Raw genomic sequence first — 22,327 nt, 5'->3', positions numbered from 1 at the left:
TATAACCAGGTAGGCTAGTTGAGAACACCTTTATATAACCAGGTAGGCTAGTTGAGAACATCTTTATTTAACCAGGTAGGCTAGTTGAGAACATCTTTATTTAACCAGGTAGGCTAGTTGAGAACACCTTTATTTAACCAGGTAGGCTAGTTGAGAACATCTTTATTTAACCAGGTAGGCTAGTTGAGAACATCTTTATATAACCAGGTAGGCTAGTTGAGAACACCTTTATTTAACCAGGTAGGCTAGTTGAGAACATCTTTATTTAACCAGGTAGGCTAGTTGAGAACATCTTTATTTAACCAGGTAGGCTAGTTGAGAACACCTTTATTTAACCAGGTAGGCTAGTTGAGAACACCTTTATTTAACCAGGTAGGCTTTGAGAACACCTTTATAACCAGGTAGGCTAGTTGAGAACATCTTTATATAACCAGGTAGGCTAGTTGAGAACACCTTTATTTAACCAGGTTTTGAGAACACCTTTATTTAACCAGGTAGGCTAGTTGAGAACACCTTTATTTAACCAGGTAGGCTTTGAGAACACCTTTATTTAACCAGGTAGGCTAGTTGAGAACACATTTAACCAGGTAGGCTAGTTGAGAACACCTTTATTTAACCAGGTAGGCTAGGCATCTTAGAACACCTTTATTTAACCAGGTAGGCTAGTTGAGAACACCTTTATTTAACCAGGTAGGCTAGTTGAGAACATATTTAACCAGTTGGCCAGAACACCTTTATTTAACCAGGTAGGCTAGTTGAGAACACCTTTATTTAACCAGGTAGGCTAGTTGAGAACACCTTTATTTAACCAGGTAGGCTAGTTGAGAACATCTTTATTTAACCAGGTAGGCTAGTTGAGAACACCTTTATTTAACCAGGTAGGCTAGTTGAGAACACCTTTATTTAACCAGGTAGGCTAGTTGAGAACACCTTTATTTAACCAGGTAGGCTAGTTGAGAACACCTTTATTTAACCAGGTAGGCTAGTTGAGAACACCTTTATTTAACCAGGTAGGCTAGTTGAGAACACCTTTATTTAACCAGGTAGGCTAGTTGAGAACACCTTTATTTAACCAGGTAGGCTAGTTGAGAACACCTTTATTTAACCAGGTAGGCTAGTTGAGAACACCTTTATTTAACCAGGTAGGCTAGTTGAGAACACCTTTATTTAACCAGGTAGGCTAGTTGAGAACACCTTTATTTAACCAGGTAGGCTAGTTGAGAACACCTTTATTTAACCAGGTAGGCTAGTTGAGAACACCTTTATTTAACCAGGTAGGCTAGTTGAGAACACCTTTATTTAACCAGGTAGGCTAGTTGAGAACATCTTTATTTAACCAGGTAGGCTAGTTGAGAACATCTTTATTTAACCAGGTAGGCTAGTTGAGAACATCTTTATATAACCAGGTAGGCTAGTTGAGAACATCTTTATTTAACCAGGTAGGCTAGTTGAGAACATCTTTATTTAACCAGGTAGGCTAGTTGAGAACACCTTTATTTAACCAGGTAGGCTAGTTGAGAACAAGTTCTCATTTGCAACTGCGACCTGGCCAAGATAAAGCAGAGCAATTCGACACATACAACAACACAGAGTTACACATGGAATAAACAAAACATAGACAATAATACAGTAGAACAAAAGAAAACAAAAAGCCTATATACAGTGAGTGCAAATGAGGTAAGTTAAGGAAATAAATAGGCCATGGTGGCGAAGTAATTACAATATAGCAATTAAACACTGGTAGATCGGCAGAAGATGAATGTGCAAGTAGAGATACTGGGGTGCATAGGAGCAAGATAAATAAATAAATACAGTATGGGGATGAGGTAGGTAGATAGATGGACTGTTTACAGATGGGCTATGTACAGGTGCAGTGATCTGGGAGCTGCTCTGAGAGCTGGTGCTTAAAGCTAGTGAGGGAGATGTGAGTCTCCAGCTTCAGAGAATTTTGCAATTCGTTCCAGTCATGGGCAGCAGAGAACTGGAAGGAAAGACGACCAAACGAGGAATTGGCTTTGGGGGAGACCAGTGAGATATACCTACTGGAGCGCGTGCTACGAGTGGGTGCTGCTATGGTGACTAGTGAGCTGAGATAGGGCGGGGCTTTACCTAGCAGAGACTTGAACATAACCTGTAGCCAGTGGGTTTGGGGACGAGTATGAAGCGAGGCCAGCCAACGAGAGCGTACAGGTCACAATGGTGGGCAGTGTATGGGGCTTTGGTGACAAAACAGATGGAACTGTGATGGACTGCATCCAGTTTGTTGAGTAGAGTGTTGGAGGCTATTTTATAGATTACATCACCGAAGTCGAGGATCGGTAGGATGGTCAGTTTTACGAGGGTATGTTTGGCAGCATGAGTGAAGGATGCTTTGTTGCGATATAGGAAGCCGATTCTAGATTTAATTTTGGATAGGAGATGCTTAACATGAGTCTGGAAGGAGAGTTTACAGTCTAACCAGACACCCAGGTATTTGTAGTTATCCACGTATTCTAGCAGAGCAATCCAGAGTAGTGATACTGGACAGGCGAGCAGGTGCGGGCAGTGATCGATTGAATAGCATGCATTTACTTTTACTTGCGTTTAAGAGCAGTTGAAGGCCACGGAAGGAGAGTTGTATGGCATTGAAGCTCGTCTAGAGGTTAGTTAACACAGTGTCCAAAGAGGGGCCAGAAGTATACAGAATGGTGCCGTCTGTGTAGAGGTGGATCAGAGAATCACCAGCAGCAAGAGCAACATCATTGATGTATACAGAGAAGAGAGTCGGCCGAGAATTGCACCCTGTGGCACCCCCATAGAGACTGCCAGAGGTCCGAACATCAGGCCCTCCGATTTGACACACTGAACTCTATCAGAGAAGTAGTTGGTAAATCAGGCGAGGCAATAATTTGAGAAACCAAGGCTGTCGAGTCTGCCAATAAGAATGTTGTGATTGACAGAGTCGAAAGCCTTGGCCAGGTCGATGAATACGGCTGCATAGTAATGTCTCTTAACGATGGCGGTTATGATGTCATTTAGGACCTTGAGCGTGGCTGAGGTACACCCATGACCAGCTCTGAAGCCAGATTGCATAGCGGAGAAGGTGCGGTGGGATTCAAAATGGTCGGTAATCTGTTTGTTAACTTGGCTTTCGAAGACCGTAGAAAGACAGGGTAGGATAGATATAGGTCTATAGCGGTTTGGGTCTAGAGTGTCTCCCCCTTTGAAGAGAGGGATGACCACGGCAGCTTTCCAATCTATGGGAATCTCAAACGATATAAAAGAGGGATTGAACAGGCTAGTTATAGGGGTTGCAACATTTTCGGCAGATAATTTTAGAAAGAGAGGGTCCAGATTGTCTGATTTGTATGGGTCCAGATTATGCAGCTCTTTCAGAACATCAGCTATCTGGATTTGGGTGAAATAGAAATGGTGGGGGCTTTGGCAGGTTGCTGTGGAGGGTGCCGGGCAGTTGACCGGGGTAGGGCTAGCCAGGTGGAAAGCATGGCCAGCCGTAGAGAAATGCTTATTGAAATTGAAATTCTCAATTATAGTGGATTTGTCGGTGGTAACAGTGTTTCCTAGCCTCAGAGCAGTGGGCAGCTGGGAGGAGGTGCTCTTATTCTCCATGGACTTTACAGTGTCCCAGAACTTTTTTGGCTTAGTACTACAGGATGCAAATTTCTGTTTGAAAAAGCTAGCCTTAGCTTTTCTAACTGCCTGTGTATATTTGTTCCTAACTTCCCTAAAAAGTTGCATATCACGGGGGCTATTCGATGCTAATGCAGAACGCCACAGGATGTTTTTGTGCTGGTCAAGGGCAGACAGGTCTGGAGTGAACCAAGGACTATATCTATTCCTAGTTTTTTTTTAATTGAGTGGGGCATGCTTATGTAAGATGGTGAGGAAGGCACTTTTAAATAATAGCCAGGCATCATCTACTGACGGGATGAGGTCAATGTCATTCCAGGATACCCCGGCCAGGTCAATTAGAACATTGGAAACATTAGAAAAAAGTTGCATTTGCAAAGTATTTCAAGAAACTGTAAAACATATAGGCATATCAAGCAAGTTTTTTATATTCCACAAGTATTATCAGATTAACTGTTTTGTACAGATCATTTTCAGACTGAAGTTACAAATGCTGGTAAACAATGCAATACCTTTTGTTTTCACAAAATCACAAAAGTAGTGCACTGGTCCTTTGTTAGTCCTGTATTTGTGGACCGATATAGATGTCTTCAGCGCAGGCACACCCTTTAGTATCCCAATTCATGAAAGGTGCCAGCAGGCTACTGCCCCCCAGGGCGCCTTCAGTACCCTCATGGGAGTTAGATGTTGTCCTACGATCATTTATGAGCCCACCATTTGAGCCCCTGTATTCAATTGAGCTATGTGAGCTCTCAGTCAAGACTGCCTTTCTATTGGCTATTGCTTCACCCAAGTGTGTTGGAGAATCACATGCGCTTTCTCAACCTGTTCTCAGAGCATTTCGTACTATTCTCTATGAAAAACCGAGACACTCCATTTAGTATGATGTGATTTTTAATACATTGTAAGGCTGCATGATGCGACTCTAATGATGATTTGAAAAAAGGAACTTGAAAGGCATGAACTAATAATAATAACTCTGCTTTGTTTTTTTGTGCCAGGCGTACACACTTCATCAGTCTCTCATTCACAATTTGACAAGCACTTGATAATGCCTCAAATTTCCCGGCAGCATCATTTTTTGTGTGGCCGTAATGCCCCCTAAAAAAAATCCATGCCTTTTGTGGCCAGTGGTCGTTGTGCCCTTGGGCTAAATATAATAATTAGAATTCCCTTCTCCCTGATTGCTGCGATGCACTTGTTACTCTCATGGCTCTCCATCACGGGATTGGGTCTTTCTCACAGGCTACAAGTGAAGACAGACATATTGGGGACGCAACTGTGTGCATCCTTATCCAATTCCAAGGTGCATATTGAAGATATTGGAACCTACTATCACCCATAGTACAGAAGTTGACCTATTCTATTCTGTGCGAGAAATAAATATTTAAAACATGGTCTGGGACAAATTAATACAACCACTAGCATCAAAAACACTTTTTTTAAGCAATGAGGCTGACACACCAGATCAGAACGATTAGCTTAACATTTTGATAATCTATTAGACTATTTCTTCACATGATAAACGCAGCAATGCGCACACTGCAGCAGTAAGCGCACATGTTCCATTAGCGGGAAAACACCATTATCAAAAGTGACCGCAAATGCGACAATGCTTTTATTATGAAGGTGCATTTTTATGGTGAAAATGATCTTCCCCAAACTTGAAACTCACACGCTGCTTAAGCAGATTAATGAGCTTCATTTTAAGACGTTATTTGGCCACTTTTGTTGTGATACAAACCTTATCAAAACATATAGGCCTATGGGCTAGGCTACATGAGGTGTATTTATATTTAATGCCGTAATTTTGTTGGTAACTAATTTATAATACCCCTTAGCCTTGGTATATTGACCATATACCACACCCCCCTGGCAGTGATGCCAATTTAGCAATTTTGTTGCTAGATTTAGCAAATTTTCAGACTACCCTGGCAACCTTGTTTCCAAACAACACCTAGCAACACATTTAGCTACTTTTAAAAATGTATTTGGAACTTTTAGCAACTTTTGAAAAGTGACTCAAATGCTAAAATGCACACATTTTCCCTCTAAATGACACAAATACTATTTTCTCTGTCACACAGTCACAACACACGTGCCTGGCTGCAAAAGTGCATTGTGAGTGACGTCAGCAGCAGACCAGCAGCAATTTCAGCAAATTGCAAATCATTGTTGGCTGACTGCAGGGTTCGACGAGCCAAACCCAATGAATACTGTTGGTCACGAATGTTTGATCTTGAACAGAACTTACAACATCAATCAACAAGTCTCAATCAAAATTGTACAGCCAGAAATACAGAAAAGAGTGGGATAGGAGTCTGTACCAGAACAACGCAGTTTTACGTTATCGCGCAATGACATCACAACGTAATTTAGCAACTTTTAGCAACAAATCATCCTGCCTCTAGCAACATACCCTGAAAATTAGTTGGCAACACTGCCCCTCGGGCCTTGTTGCTTAAGTATATCAGACGCCTTTTACAATGACAGGTCACGCGGGTACAGTAAGGGTGTGGCATGAAAAGTCTTTGATATTAAGCTGTCAATCACATCGCCTGAAAGTGAAGTTACAATCGTTCGTTTGTCGACCAGTTACTCTACTAAGAGGACCGAGGTTCTAGTTAGAGTGCCACAAAACTTAACTGCAGTAACCCAAAATGATACAATTTATGTACATTAATGCAGGAGAGCTGCGCGAGTTGGTCAATCGAGTTCAAGTGAAGATCTTTTTCACTTTGGAAACATCATCCACGATCAAGTAATTGTAGACAGGGCTCGGAGAGTAACACAGATCAATAGTCAAACTGTATGCAGTTTTCTAACCTTCCCTGGTGGTCTAGTGGTTAGGATTCGGCGCTCTCACCGCCGCGGCCCGGGTTCGATTCCCGGTCAGGGAACAAACTGTTTTCTTCATTCTCAGTAATTTTCGGACCGACCACGTATTAAAATTTCGGACCGGCTTTATAAATTACATTTGCTTTATATATTATGCGCAAACAAGAAAATACATGTTTACCTTCTGAAAAGGTTTCGTTTTTGAAAGGGAAGTGTAGGAATGTATTGAACTGTAATGATGACAAATGATGGGTACAAAAATAAATATAAACTAATAATACCCAAACAAGAAAAGAGAAATACTACAATTTATAAAGTTACGTGGGCGACTCCTTAGGTTTATTAACACTATTATTTACCTCATTGCTGCGGAGCAGAGTGGCGCAGCGGAAGCGTGCTGGGCCCATAACCCAGAGGTCGATGGATCGAAACCATCCTCTGCTAAATCCTTTTTCACCATCATGGATTGTGGTGTATTTAAACATCATGTATTGCGTATGTTGTGTTAATTATATTTTTAAGGGCAGCGATAGAAAAATGCCTGTATTCAACCTAGCTACCTGACTTGCTCTATCCACATCGCTCTGGTCAAACGCCACGACCACTAGTGTTTCTTTTCCCGATGAATGTACGAAGCAATAGCTAATGTAGCGTAATTAATACAAAAGTACACACCCGTAAGTGCTTAAAATATGTTTTTTTCGTTTCAAGAAAAATCAGCGCCCAACGTGGGGCTCGAACCCACGACCCTGAGATTAAGAGTCTCATGCTCTACCGACTGAGCTAGCCGGGCCTATCAACAGTCTGTATTTTCAGAGGATTTTGAAAGCAGGGCGGGAAAGTCTGAAGATAAAATGTTGCCACATTGCGGTTGCATTTCGTATTACACAGTGACTTGGCCCCAATAACAAAGGCTGATTTTCAAACGAACCTGCAGATCTCACAAAAGAACAGAATAGTTCTTAATGCGAATATTAAGTACTACCTTATTGTGTTAAGAAATTTTTATTTTGAAAAATAAAAAAAAGTTTACCTAATAATATAAAAAAATACATGTCTTGGAACACATTTGTTCATATAATATGCACGTGATATTCGATATTAATTCCACATGTCAGTTTCAAATAAAGATACTTTATCTAATAATTGCCTAACATAGTGTGTCGGCCATACAATTACAAGCCCCTTACTTTAACTACTGTAATAACGATCTGGAGCTGAACAGAGGAAAAAAGTGTCACCTGTAAAGACAACTTTCTGCTAATCCCTTTACATTTCCTTTATATTGTAGTGTTTGCTTTGGAGGTTTGGGGGGTTGTCGGTCTAACATCATTACGATTAGAATGAATTCCCGTTGATGTCTGTGTCAGCAATATTCTATCGTAGATTTTAGAACCATGTCCATCCAGTCTACTGATTCTAATTCTATGCCTCACACCCCTTCTCCCCCATCTCCACAGACTGACTGCTGGTGTGTCTTGAGGTTGCATATCCAGGCGAAGCACTTCCCACAGTGGCTACAGGCAAAGGGTTTCTCCCCCGTATGGACCCTCTGGTGCTTCTTCAGGTTGCCAGCCTCGGAGAACATCTTCCCACAGGTGGCACACCTGAACGGCTTCTCCCCTGTGTGTACCCTCTGGTGAGCCTCCAGGTTGGACTGACCGGTGAAGGCCTTACCGCAGGCTCGGCACACGTAGCTCTTTCTCCTCCCGGCCGCATCGCAGTGCTGCTGGGCCAGCTGGGCTGCATGCTGCCCAGCCAGGGTCACCTCGATGTGGGCAAAGCCTTTGGGCGTGGTCCCTCTTCCTGGTGGTAGACCTACCAGGGAGTGAAGGGATTGGGAAGACATACCGGTACTAGTAGTGTTAGTGGTGGAGGTAGTTGGGTTTTCTGGGTTAGTCTGTTGTAGCTGCTGTGCTCTGAGGCGTCGTTGAAGCTGCCGCTGATGTGCTTGTTGAGACGCTCTCAAAATGGCTGCCCTGCTCCATGTGGGATGTTCCTGGATGCCCCCACCCACACCCAGAGTGGCTGTTTGTACTCCCTGATGCCCAGAGAAAGGCACACCCTCCCCTGTGGGCCTCGCTGAGAGGAGCTGGGGCTTAGGCTCTGGGTCGACTATGAGGCAGTCTGGGTCAGTGTCCGTAGTGTCGTCGGTGTAGGAGCACGAGGGCCCACCGGAGGGCGATGTTGATGCTGATGTGTCTGGGGCCCAGCGCGTGAAGAAGGTCTCCAGCTCAAACAGTGAGTACTCAGAGCCTAGCGTGTTGGCTGCTCTCTGCTTGCTGAGCTGCTGTGTGGTCTGGGTTGATGTTGTGTTGTCTGGTGCTCCCTTGGGTATATTGGCTTTATTACCTAGGCTCGCTGTGGGACTGGTGGTTCCAATACCTTTTTGTGAGGAGGACTCCCCAGTACCTGGAGAAAGATCATAGAAAAGGTGCATGTTTATTGTAAATACTAGTTGAGACGCTCATTCTGAGTTAAAAGACATGGTAAATGATGATAAGCTAGAGAGGGCTTTTACATGTACACTTTGGTAATGGTTTCCCAAACTCGGTCCTGGGGTCCCCCCTGGGTGCATGTTTTGGCAAAAACCAACACGGGCACCCAGGGGGGACCCCAGGACCCGAGTTTGGAAAACCCTGATTTAGCAGACACTCTTATCCAAGGCGACTTACAGTTAGTGCATTCAACTTAAAGGGGGGCTGAACTGGCCTCGTTTCCCTCATTAAGAAAATAGCTTTTAGTAAACTGTTATATGTGAGTAGCTCAGTGACACTGTCTGGTGGGAGCCGACACGGTTGTCATGCATTCCTGGTTAATTTTCATTCTCCACTTACACTCTGCTGTCAGGTCAGGTCCTCCTGTTGCTGTGATACTTCCCAGGTTCTGTCCCAGTCTTAGTGTTGATGGAGTTGATTCAGGAGCTGCAGGCTAGGAAGAGGAGAGGAGAAAGAGCCTATGAGATAAACTAAACACTAGATAGATAGCAATCAGCAAAACGCATCACTGCTTGCCCTCCAGGGTGTCACAGAAAAGCCAAGAAGATCATCAAGGACCTCAGCCACCCGAGCCACACCCTGTTCATCCCTCTACCATCTAGAAGATCATCAAGGACCTCAGCCACCCGAGGCACGCCCTGTTCATCCCTCTACCATTTAGAAGATCATCAAGGACCTCAGCCACCCGAGCCATGCCCTGTTCATCCCTCTACCATCTAGAAGATCATCAAGGACCTCAGCCACCCGAGCCACGCCCTGTTCATCCCTCTACCATCTACAAGATCATCAAGGACCTCAGCCACCCGAGCCACGCCCTGTTCATCCCTCTACCATCTAGAAGGCGGAGACAGTACAGGTGCATCAAAGCTGGGACTGAGAGACTGAAAACCAGCTTCTATCTCCAGGCCATCAGACTGTTAAACTGTCACCACTAACCGGCCTTCGCCCAGTACCCTGCCCTGAACCTTAGTGACTGTTACTAGCTGGCTACCTCCCGGTACTAGAACCCTGCACCTTGGAGACTGCTGCCCTATGTACATAGTCATTGAACACTGGTCACTTTAATAATGTTTACATACTGTTTTACCCACTTCATATGTCTATACACACCATCATATACATATATATTTATATTCTGGACTGTGATATTGCTCGTTCTAATATTTGTATATTTCTTAATCCCTTTCTTTTTCTTTTGGGGAATTTTACATTCACGTATTTCTTTGTATTTTGTTAGGTATTACTGTACTGTTGGAGCTAGAAACATAAGCATTCCGCTACATCCGCGATAACATCTGCTAAATATTTGTATGCGACAAATGAAATTCGAGTTAACTTAGAGGTGTTACTGTAATATTCTGTTGCACACCCTTTTGCCCTCAGAACAGCCTCAATTCGTCAGGGTATGGACTCTACAAGGTGTGGAAAGCATTCCACAAGGATGCTGGCCCATGTTGGCTCCAATGCTTCCCACAGTTGTGTCAAGTTGGCTGGTAGTGGATCTCTACTCTGAATAGCTCGTTCCATCTCATCCCACAGATCACGTTCGTGGAACCATTCCTGGACAATCCTACCTAGTCTTGTGGCAATTCGCAGATTGATACATTGTTGCCATGAACGGGATGTGCCCGATTGTATACTCAGTGTACTGTAAATCAAAAATATATTTAGGAAAGTCTAATTCGCCGTTAAAGACATGTTCCGGTACTGGCGAGTATATAGTAAGTATTTTTTAACCCTTCCGCTTTGGGCTGGATGTGTCAATGTGTAGTTCACACACGCATAATCTATGAGCAGAATTACGGTTTTACCTCAATTATCCACAAAATCCTTACTTTTCTGGAAGATGTGTGGTGCCATTGTCCCTACATTTACCCCCACGCGGGCCAGCCCCCTAGCAATTTGAATTTCAACCAATAAGCTTCAGCCCCTCGCCATTTGAGTGACAGCTAGCAAGACACTCTCAGATTAAAGCGAGAGAGAGCAATGACGTGGTGAACACATCTGCACATTTGTGATGTAGAACGCAATTGTCCGGGACCACTTTTGGCTCGTGGACGCTACTTTCAGAACTACTGGCTAAAAAGTATACAAAAGAACCAGAGAATATCTTTTAAGTGATCATTATTTTGACTTCCATTTCAGGCAAGTATTGTGGATGTGATGAATGCTCTTTAAGATATTGATATTGTGTCACAGTTGAGGAAATTGAATGTCCTGTGATGGAGTAATGTAATGTCAATAACCACATTAATTCATTCATCGTTTTTGCAAAGAAACATTTTAATCTTCTTTTAACATTACAAGAGAAGGACATCGATCAAAGTTTCACAGAATTGTGACACAATAGACTTATCCCTTATAAGCGTAGAGCATTTTGGACCCAATTTTTTTTTTTAAATCACCCAACAAGATATTTACACGTTTACTGCTAACAAATACTGTTACTTCAATCCATTTACTGGTTTATGGAGTATGTTGAACCTATATAACTTTGTGTTACAAGGGGAATCAAACATGCACAATTCTCACCACATATTATCATTTTCATACAGCTTTATGAATAGAAAACAAATAAATATGCTTATTACTATCACCAGCTTTAGGACTCCCGGAACAAAATCTAATTACTAAAAGGACTGTCTTGATCAGATAAGAAAAGACAAAGACAAAATTACCCAGACTACACTAATCTCGGACACTCAGATTTAAAATATTGCTTGTGCGTCTGTCCACGAGAGATTTCACTAACAACCCTTCCCTAAACCCCTTTACTAATATCAACATAGTGTCTATATAAATGACCAAGAGTTATTCCTGATCATGTGACCTGAGCAGAGGAAAAACTCTCGTCGTATTTTTATCCTATAACTATCAGTTGTTTCTGGTCAGGTCAAGGGATTAAGGACAACTCCTGGCCCTAGTTCAATTCTATAACCATCTGAGTTTTCAGGAGAAAAAGAAACCTGGCCCTTCTTATATTGAAATAGATGGTTGATATAATACCCCGGTCCAATCTAGTAGTACTACTGCTGAGGATGATGTCGTAGTACTACTGCTGAGGATGATGTCGTAGTACTACTGCTGAGGATGATGTCGTAGTACTACTGCTGAGGATGATGTCGTTTCTGGTGTTTCTTCAGATTGCTAGGGTCGGCAAAGCGTTCCCCACAGAGCGGGCAGGCGTACGGCCTCTCCCCCGTGTGAACGTTCTTGTGGATCTTAAGGTTCCAGTACTGAGAGAAGTGCTTCCCGCACACCGTGCACCCAAACGGCCGCTCACCCGTGTGGGTTCTAAGGTGCGGTTCTAGATTCGCCGGGGAAGAGAACCCTTTACCGCAGAACTTGCAGAGGTATGCTTTCTTCCTTACCACTTTCTTCCTCCCGCATTTGTACATCTCCTGACCCCCCTGTGCCTCATCTGACCCCCCCATTCCGACATCATAACCAGCCAACTCTGACCCCTCTCTAGAACCCATAGAACCTGAGAAGCTTCCGGAGCCTTCTACAGTGAAACCCCTGTGCTGACCCATCTCAGAGCCAGCAGGCCCCATCCTCCCTCCCATGATCAGCATGCCTGGTCCTGCAGGGTAGGACAGGTTGAGGGAGGATGGCCCTGGGACGCTAACGTCACCACTACCACCACTGCCCCCATTGGTCCACAGCGGAAGGGGGTGGCTCTCGTACGACACACGGCCATAGCTGACCTCCGTGGTGTGGTGCCTGGTCGGCCCGGGGTGGTGGTGGGTGTGGTCTGGGGGTGAGGTGTGGTGGGTGGCCTCCAGGGGTAATGCTCCTCCTCTGTAGTCGTCTCTGCTGGACTCCTCTGGCCCTTGAGAAGAGAACACAGCGTCACAATCACACCACTGGCTGTTGTTGAAATCAATGGGAGAACTAAACTTGTGGAATGTCAATGCCATTAGAACATGTTTTCAAAGCTTTATGCTCTGGAACAGGCAAGGATGGATGCAACAGTGTGGTCTTCACATGGGATCTAACTAGCCTTGTGTCATAGGTCTAACCCCTTGATTATCAAGCCCTGCTGTTAGCGCCACTGCCCACTAACCACACACACAGCCCTCCACCCCTGTAGTCTCCACTCACCCTCCTGGATGCTGAGTCCTCCACCCCGTGGGTCCAGATCCTCCACCTTGATCAGCAGGATGTCAGGGTCTCTGTCCTCCACCGCTGCAGACTGGAAACACAGGGACGGACCAGGAATTAGGCATCACAATTACTATTATGCAATGAATCGTATTCATTACTAAATCACACACTAGAACTGTGTGACTGGAATAAATCTACGGACCAACGGATTACAAATTGTGTACATTTTACATGCATGCAACAAGTATCTTATCTTATCTTAAACCTACAGAGGTTTACTGATACGTTATATGCATCTTGTTGCATCATTTGACTGGTGATTGGATGTCTGTTACTCAGAACCTCTTAATACAGGACATCTCCAATGAAATATAGTGGTTATAGTGACCTTATGGTTTGAGTGATAACATTATTTAACAAAGATTAAGTGACCTAGAATTTACTGGAAGATTAACAAAACGTGTCTTGCTCAATAATGACTAATCAAATATTAGCTATTTATGAGTGTTCTTGCAGGTGGTGGGAGAAATGTGTGTGTGACAGACTTGTAAGCAGCTCCAGAAGAGCTTTTCTTATTGGATAATTGTTTGAATCACTTCAGCTTTCCTTTGTCTTGCCTATTCATTTCAATAATGACAGAAACCTCAGTGTAAGGAATGTATTTTATTCATAATAGTTCCATATGTAGAAAAACAAAAAAAACATAGACGAGGCGTTGTAGTAGATGATTATTATTATTTAGAGGAAAGATTGTTATAGTAAATAAACTGCCACTCATTCATAAACTGGCATTAAATAACTTGTTAAAAAGTGAATGTGTCCAATGTCAAATAGCCCCTTAACATTAGATATACAGAAAACAATTTTAAATATGTACACAAAGAACCAGCATCATCCTCTCCAGATTTACATTTTAAGGTTGACATTTACCATGAATACCTTAAATCGGTAGCTTATTTTGGACCAAATTCACCCTTCCTTAGTCCACTGATATGAAATGTCTTATGTACATAATCAAAACCACCTATCATACCCCAAAAAAATTCCACAAGTGCCCATCTATCGGGGCACCTGTGAGTTGTGATTCATGATGACTGACCCTAGATCATTGTTCATTTTGTCTGCCAAATGATAGGTCACCCCTGATTCATTTTTAAGCATATGGTTGAGACCTCCTGGCTAGAAACAGTCTGGTTTCTAAAACACAGTGGAAACTTGATTAGCTTAGTGAATAAGGAAAAGTAAAAAATATATATATTTTACCTTTATTTAACTAGGCAAGTCAGTTAAGAACAAATTCTTATTTTCAATGACGGCCGAGGAACAGTGGGTTAACTGCCTGTTCAGGGGCAGAACAACAGATTTGTACCTTGTCAGCTCGGGGGTTTGAACTTGCAACTCTAACCACTAGGCTACCCTGCCACCCATGCTCTATGTGATGAGTTTACTGCTTAATAAGTAAGTTAGGGTCCCGACCCTGCTCTAGGTGATGCTAATTTGTATTCATTAGGATCTCCACTAGCTGCTGCCCAGGCAGGGCAAAACAGGATTAAAACAATTAAAAATCACATTTTTTTTTATATAAACAATACATCACACAACACATTATTACACCACTACACATCCACAATATTACAATGCATATGTGAGTAGCGTGTGTTAGCATATTAGAGTGTGTTAACGTGTTAGCATATGTGCTTGTGTCTTCACAGTCCACACTGTGCCAGAAATTGTTGTTTTATCTGATACAGAAAAAATTTAATATTTAACTGCTCGCTTGAGTAACTTTGATGTGGAAGAGAGTTCCATGTAGTCAGCTGTCTGAACGGACAGTTTGGTGCATTCAACATGTCAATACCGCTCATAAAAGACAAGTAGGGATGCAGTCAATCTCTCCTCTGCATTGAGCCAGGAAAGATTGACATGCATGTTATTGATATTAGCGCTCAGCGTACATTTAAGGGCCAGCCGTACTGCTTGGTTCTAGGTCAACTGTAATTTGCCTATGTTCTTCTTTGTGGCACGTGACCATATGAGTGGGCAGTAGTGCAGGGGGGATAAAACTAGGGCTCGTGTCCGGGGGATATACGTCTGGATGGTTCCTCTCGTGGTGGGTCTTGAGGTTCCGTATCCAGGCGAATCCTTTCCCACAGAGCTCACAGTGGAAGGGTTTCTCCCCTGTATGGACCCTCTGGTGCTTCTTCAGGTTGCCAGCCTCGGAGAACATCTTCCCACAGGTGTTGCATCTGAACGGCCTCTCCCCTGTGTGGGTCCTCAGGTGGATCTCCACTTTCTTGGGCCGGTTGAACGCCTTGCCGCAGAAGTTGCAGATGAACAGTTTCTCCCGGGCACTGGTCCTGTGGGGGACCTTGCCATCCCTCGTCAGGGGGAAACCAGTGTTGGCGCCACCAGTGTTTCTGCCCCCGCCGCCGTGTGTCCACCCGTTCGCGTCGGAAGTCGACGGCATCGTAATGTCATTGGAGTGAGATTGTGATGGGGCGGACATGTTGCCATGGTTACCCTGGAACCTGCCTCCTCCCCCAAACATTGCAGACATTCCACTGTCGCGACCCCACTTCTCCAGAGGCGCCTTTCCATCCTCCTCCTCCGAGTCGACGTTCAGAACCTCCTCTCGGCTCCCCGGGAGATGGCGGTGGACGGTGACCGAAGCAGGAAGTGCACGGCGGTGCCCGGAATGAAAAGACGCAGCAGCCTCGGCGACTGTGCTGTATGAACAAGATGGCTGCCCAGCCCCAGCCGCCTCTGCCTGGTTACGCTCATTAAAGAACGAGCCCAGCTGCCCCAGACCGTCCCCTCTGTCGTCATCCCCACTGTACATATCAAACGCAGCAGGGTGGGGTTGGTGCAGCAGTCCTGTGTGTTGGGGTTCACTGTCAGACTTAAGGAGAGGTGCCGAGCCACTGACCTCCACACGGTGCCTGTTCCTGGGGCCCTGCTGCTGCTCGGGGTGCTGAGGCTGGCTGAGCTGCTCTGGGCCATGGGCTGAAGTGGGTGGATGGGATGTGGAGTCCCCAGGGCCAGTTCTATCGCTGCCTCCACGAGGTCCACACTCCACCACTCCTGGAGGAGAGAGGAAGGTTAATGAGAGCAAGTTAATGGTTAACTCAAGTCAAAGGTATGGCCAGGTTGAGTAGTGTGAGAATGGAGTGTTGATGTTGAGCAAATGCATGGGGTGAGTAATTGCAATATCTGCAACACAGCAACCAAAGTTGAGACGGACTAACACACTCACCGTCCTCTCCAATCAGTGGTACGTCGTCTGCCTCCGCGTCTCCAAGGGGATCCTCCATCCTCTCCTCTTTGACCAGCAGAGACTCAGGCTCCACAAGCTGCAGATCTGGTGACTGGAAGATCGAAAAGTCGGGAATTAACCGCATAAATATACACCACAACATGGTTGATAATGACCTACTGGTGACTGATGCTGCCAAGTGCTCAAAATGGTTCAAATGGGCCATTGTGTACTGTTGGACTATGCTATAATGGAATATAACGGTGAGCAACCAAATATATTTGTTTTCTTGAAGTGTGTAAGACCTTGACAACCAGTATTACAGTTTTGGTTTCTTGAACTTACCTTGTCTCGGATGGGGTTGGGATGCATCTGAGGACTGTTGTGATCATTACTGGCTCCAGGGCCTCCTGACCACATCCCCATGTGATCGAGTTGTATGTCGTAGACACCACCTACGATTAAAAAACTTTTTTTTTTAAACTTACTTGTAAAAGAAATTGCAGGTTGACTCGAGCTCACATTGGGCTAGATGAGCTTTGTCAGATTTGAATGACCAAAACAAAGGTGGGTCCCAATGACTGTATACAGTGAGTGTGGAAAACATTAGGATCATGCTCTTTCCATGAGGCTGACCAGGTGAAAGCTATGATCCCTTATTGATGTCACCTGTTAAACCCACTTCAATCTGTGTAGATGAAGGTGAGGAGACAGGTTAAAGGAGGATTTTTCTGTAAGCCTTCAGACAATTGAGACATGGATTGTGCCATTCAGAGGATGAATGGGCAAGACAAAATATTGAAGTGCCTTTGAACGGGGTATGGTTGTAGGTGCCAGGCGCAACGGTTTGAGTGCGTCAAGAACTGCAACGCTGCTGGGTTTTTCACACTGAACAGTTTCCTGTGTGTATCAAGAATGGTCCACCACCAAAAGGATATCCAGCCAGTGGTCAAAAACGGGTCATTGATGAAAGAGGACAAAGGAGGTTGACACGAATTGTGCAGAGAAACAGACAGTTCACAACAACATTGGTGCCCAAAGACCCATAAAAGAATGTACAACTCGTTGGTCCATGACACGAATGGGGTATGGCAGCTGACGACCTTACAGAGTTCCACTTCTCTCAGCAAAATAAAAGAAACTGTGGTTGCCTGGTTGGATGAATCACTGTTCCTGCTGTTTCACACTGAGGAGAGGCCTACGGTATGGAGAAAACCACAAGTACATGCATCCATCATGCCAAGTGTCAACAATACAGGCTGGAGGTGATATGATGGTGTGGGGTGTGTTTTTATGGCACACATTGGGCCCCTTGATAAAAGTGGAGCAACGTTTGAATGCCACAGGATATCTGAACATCGTCGCCAATCAGGTGCATCCCTTCATGGCAGCAGTGTATCCATCTGTGAATAGATTTTTTTTCCCAGCAGGATAATGCCCCATGCCACAAGCCTAGGATTGTCCAGGAATGGTTCCACGAACATGACAGCGAATTCAGCTTACTGCAGGAAGGTGTTCCTGTTTTGTACACTCAGTGAAGGTGGCCCCAATGACTGTACATGTGGCCCCAATGACTGTACATGTTGCCCCAATGGGGGAAAAAACAGTCAATATTACACAAGTTCATGGTTTTCCGGGAATGGCTGGGCGTAAAACGTAAAAATGTTGACTAACCTCTATAACGCTATTTTAATGTTTGATTTGTTACATTAAATTGTTCCGTAATGACAAAAAAATTATGGCAATCAGCAGTTTCCTAACTGCCGATAAAAATGTATAACAGCTGAAAACTGCTAGCTAACTAACTTTCTAGCACAAGTCAACAACTACGGGTGGTCAAGGGTTTTGTTTAGAAAGGATACAGCTTGTCAACAGCAGGTTAGAAGAATTAGGTTAAGGTTAGGAAAACAGTTAGGGCAGGGGTCTCAAACTTTTTTTTAACATGAGCTACTTTTTTTTTTTATAGCTTTCTTATTGGCACAGTCTTCACTTCTTTACCCTGCAACCCCAGATCCTTGGTGTACAAGAGATGTGTTCTGTCAATATACCTTGTAAAATAATGGTTATTATAAACTGGGCGGTTCGAGCACTGAATGCTGATTGACTGAAAGCTGCGGTATATCAGACCGTATTCCACGGGTATGACAAAATATTTATTTTTACTCTTCTAATTACATTGGTTACCAGTTTATAATACCAATAAGGCACCTCTGGGGTTTGTGGTATTTGACCAATATGCCACAGCTAAGGCCTGTATCCAGGCACTCTGCTTTGTGTCGTGCTTAAGCACAGCCCTTATCTGTGGTATATTGGCCATATGCCACAGACTGTCAGTTGTTTATTTAAGCAATAAGGCCTAAGAAGCACCATAAAATTATGTTTGGTATTTTCCGGGAATTCTGTTATTTTTTTATTGTTTTGTTTATACTCTCAATATTACAATTATTCATAGAGAAACAACGAAAATGTGTGTTCTGAGTCCATGTCAATGCTTAAATCCCATCAGAAGACCAATTTTTAGGTCTGGGAAAAAACCGAACATGTTTTGATTTGAGTGCAATACCCTTTTAATTGCACATTTAGACAATGAGGAATGTGTGAGTCTCGCGATGCCTACTGCCGCAGCACGTCATGGCATCGTTTGCAAAAAACGCCCATCCGATTGATACAAATAACCGTGATATATTTCTGTCAGGTAAGCCTAATTTGCAGTTAACATTAAACGAGAAGGTTTTTTGGGGAAAGTCTGTCTACCCACAAGATGGTAGATGGTTATCATTACTAGCTACATACAGAGTGATAGACAAAAGCGTGCATCAAACAGACAGGCAATATTTGTGGAAATGAATTGGTAGATAATGTTAGGTTTGGATTTGTATGCCAATAGTGGCTAAACGGGTGAGAATGTCAACGTAGCTTTGATTAGATAGTAGTAGTGAGGAGCTTTGTTTGGCAGTTTGCGATGGAACATGGGGAAAAAAATGCATGTACTTTCAGAATTGCTTAGCGAGCTACTTATAGGTGGGATGAGAACTACTACTGGTAGCTTGCGATCTGTCATCTACAGGGTTAGCTAATTTGCTAAAAATAAACTTTTGACTTCAATAGACCCACGAAAATCGTCCAACAAAATGCCTCGATTTTACGAAATAGAGGCATACTAAGACAACGTTAGCGTGGAAAATATACAATTATAAATTAGTGCAGTAAATGGATTAAAATCCTGGAAATGAATACTGGAAATTAACAAATAACTATGCAAATGGTAACAATTGGTCGAGTACCAGAGTGAGGCTACAAAACAGGATTTTGATTCCTATGTCATGTTCTACAAAAATGACTACTGTACTGTCAGTCGTCCTATTATTTTTGGATTTAGTTTGATAGAACAGTATAAATCAATCAGAATGGAAAAAGTCCATTAAACTTTTTTTTATGCACTACCCAGAAAGCATATTTATAACTTGTATTATTCAGAACCGTCATACCGTTAAAAATACAAAATAAATACTATATTGCTGATATTTTGGCCATGTCAGCCAGACCTATTTTCCAGTGGTGTTTTTTATTTACTTTATCAGCAGGGTAATCAAATAAACTAGTATCAGACATGGTATGATATTACAGTCTTCTTACCAGTTGATGAAGACGACCCTCTGAATTTCTCATTGGTGTTGATATGAACTCTGCTGTTGGGACGGCTGTTCATTGCGCTTTCCCGTAGCCTTCGTTCGGCGTAACCACGGGCCATCTTCAGCTCGAGAAGATTCAGCTTTCGCTTCAAACCTTTGTTCTCCCTTTGGCATTGTGACATTTGCAAACTTACAACCGCATAGTCGTCGTCTACCAGTTTGCAGATTTCTGCCACGGCTGCATTGGCCAATACCTCCATAATGGAAGCTAGCTGTGTCTGGAACGCAAGGCGACTCGACATTTTTTGACGACTGGCTCGCGAGCACTAAAAGTCGATAAATACAGTCTCATGCGATGTATATTGGATATATTGAATCACGCTCACTTCAAATATCGCCAACGACGAAGTGTTTAAACGTAAATAGTGGACTAAAACCAGTAGTTTGCTAGCTCTGTAGCTCCAGTTTCTTCTTCTGTGCTACCAACCTTTCGTCAGCAACAATAAAAAGATTTCCGGGTCACGGAAATTCGGAAATTTTCAAAATAAAAGTTCCCTACGTAATAGTAGAAAAGTGTAATTAACCTGTTTTTATTCACAATATATGAAACATAATTGTCTAAAGGGAGGATAAGGGAGGTAAGGAAATAAATAGGCCATGGTGGCAAAGTAATTACCATATAGCAATTAAACACTGGAATGGTAGATGTGCAGAAGATGAATGTGCAAGTAGAGATACTGGAGTGCAAAGGAGCAAGATAAATAAATACAGTATGGGGATGAGGTAGTTCTATGGGCTATTTACAGATGGGCTATGTACAGGTGCAGTGATCTGTGAGCTGCTCTGACAGCTAGTGCTTAAAGCTAGTGAGGGATATATGAGTCTCCAGCTTCAGTGATTTTTGCAGTTCGTTCCAGTCATTGGCAGCAGAGAACTGGAAGGAAAAGCGGCCAAAGGAAGAGTTGGCTTTTGGGGGTGACTAGTGAGATATACCTGCTGGAGCGCATGCTATGGGTGGGTGCTGCTATGGTGACCAGTGAGCAGAGATAAGGCGGGGCTTTACCTAGCAGAGACTTGTAGATGACCTGGAGCCGGTGGGTTTGGCAATGAGTATGAAGCGAGGGCCAGCCAACGAGAGCATACAGGTCGCAGGGGTGGGTAGTATATGGGGCTTTGGTGACAAAACTGATGGCACTGTGATAGACTGCATCCAATTCGCTGAGTAGAGTGTTGGAGGCTATTTTATAGATGACATCGCCATTTACAAAGTCGAGGATAGATAGGATGGTCAGTCTCACGAGGGTATGCTTGGCAGCATTGTTGCGAAATAGGAAGCTGATTCTAGATTTAATTTTGGATTGGAGATGCTTAATGTGAGTTTACAGTCTAACCAGGTATTTGTAGTTGCCCACATATTCTATGTCAGAACCGTCCCGAGTAGTGATACTGGACGGGCGGGCAGGTGTGGTCAACGATCCGTTGAAGAGCATGCATTTAGTTTTACTTGCATTTAAGAGCAATCTCAAGGAGAGTTGTATGGTATTGAAGCTCGTCTGGAGGTTAGTTAACACAATGTCCAAAGAAGGGCCAGAGGTATACAGAATGGTGTCATCTGTGTAGAGATGGATCAGAGAATCACCAGCAGCAAGAGCGACATCATTGATGTATACAGAGAAGAGAGTCGGCCCGAGAATTGCACCCTGGGGCACCCCCATAGAGACTGCCAGAGGTCCGGACAACAGGGCCTCCAATTTGACACACTGAACTCTATCAGAGAAGTAGTTGGTGAACCAGGCAAGGCAATCATTTGCAAAACCAAGGCTGTTGAGTCTGCCGATAAGAATGTTGTGATTGACAGAGTCGAAAGCCTTGGCCAGGTTGATGAATACGGCTGCACAATAATGTCTCTTATCGATGGCAGTTATGATATCGTTTAGGACCTTGAGCGTGGCTGAGGTGCACCCATGACCAGCTCTGAAACCAGATTGCATAACGGAGAAGGTACGGTGGGATTCAAAATGGCTGGTAATCTGTTTGTTAACTTGGCTTTCGAAGACCTTAGAAAGAGGATACGAAAGACAGGTTGAACAGGCTAGTAGTAGGGGTTGCAACAATTTCGGCAGATCATTTTAAAAAGAGAGGGTCCAGATTGTCTAGCCCGGATGATTTGTAGGGGCCCAGATTTTGCAGCTCTTTCAGAACATCAGCTATCTGGATTTGGATGAAGGAGAAATGGGGGAGGCTTGGGCGAGTTGCTGTGGGGGGGGGCAAGGCTGTTGACCATGTTAGGGGTAACCAGGTGGAAAGCATGGCCAGCCGTAGAAAAATGCTTATTGAAATTCTCAATTATCATGGATTTGTCGGTGGTG

General features: G+C 43.7%; 1 protein-coding gene and 2 non-coding genes across 3 annotated transcripts; 1 reads left to right on the top strand and 2 right to left on the bottom strand.

Annotated features, from left to right (window-relative positions):
• Positions 1-6,458: 6,458 nt before the first annotated feature.
• trnae-cuc (transfer RNA glutamic acid (anticodon CUC)) lies at positions 6,459-6,530 on the top strand. The gene has a single exon. It is a non-coding gene; the product is annotated as a tRNA-Glu (tRNA).
• A 658-nt stretch (positions 6,531-7,188) lies between these two features.
• On the bottom strand, positions 7,189-7,261 carry trnak-cuu (transfer RNA lysine (anticodon CUU)). Its single transcript has one exon. It is a non-coding gene; the product is annotated as a tRNA-Lys (tRNA).
• A 199-nt stretch (positions 7,262-7,460) lies between these two features.
• LOC118361879 (Krueppel-like factor luna) lies at positions 7,461-20,482 on the bottom strand. The gene is made up of 8 exons (XM_035742091.2): positions 19,963-20,482; positions 16,672-16,781; positions 16,327-16,438; positions 16,000-16,154; positions 13,071-13,161; positions 12,674-12,798; positions 9,306-9,399; positions 7,461-8,880 (listed from the first exon to the last, which is right to left on the bottom strand). Exons 1-8 carry the CDS (start codon positions 20,258-20,260, stop codon positions 7,901-7,903), a joined length of 1,965 nt encoding a protein of 654 aa, XP_035597984.1. The 5' UTR covers positions 20,261-20,482; the 3' UTR covers positions 7,461-7,900.
• Positions 20,483-22,327: the final 1,845 nt, after the last annotated feature.

The sequence above is a fragment of the Oncorhynchus keta genome, chromosome 29 (genome assembly GCF_023373465.1).
Source record: "Oncorhynchus keta strain PuntledgeMale-10-30-2019 chromosome 29, Oket_V2, whole genome shotgun sequence".
NCBI lineage: Eukaryota > Metazoa > Chordata > Actinopteri > Salmoniformes > Salmonidae > Oncorhynchus > Oncorhynchus keta.
Note: the sequence above shows the minus strand (reverse complement) of the source record. Positions and strands in the feature narration are given on the sequence as shown.

Bases quoted from the DNA above. Each gene is read 5' to 3' on its own strand.
- LOC118361879 (XM_035742091.2), bottom strand. From the start codon at position 20,260: ATGTCGAGTCGCCTTGCGTTCCAGACACAGCTAGCTTCCATTATGGAG. The intron at 16,782-19,962 runs GTAAGAAGACTG...TTTTAATCGTAG, and splicing joins AGGGTCGTCTTCATCAACTG to GTGGTGTCTACGACATACAA. The intron at 16,155-16,326 runs GTGAGTGTGTTA...TCTCTCCTCCAG, and splicing joins ACCACTGATTGGAGAGGACG to GAGTGGTGGAGTGTGGACCT.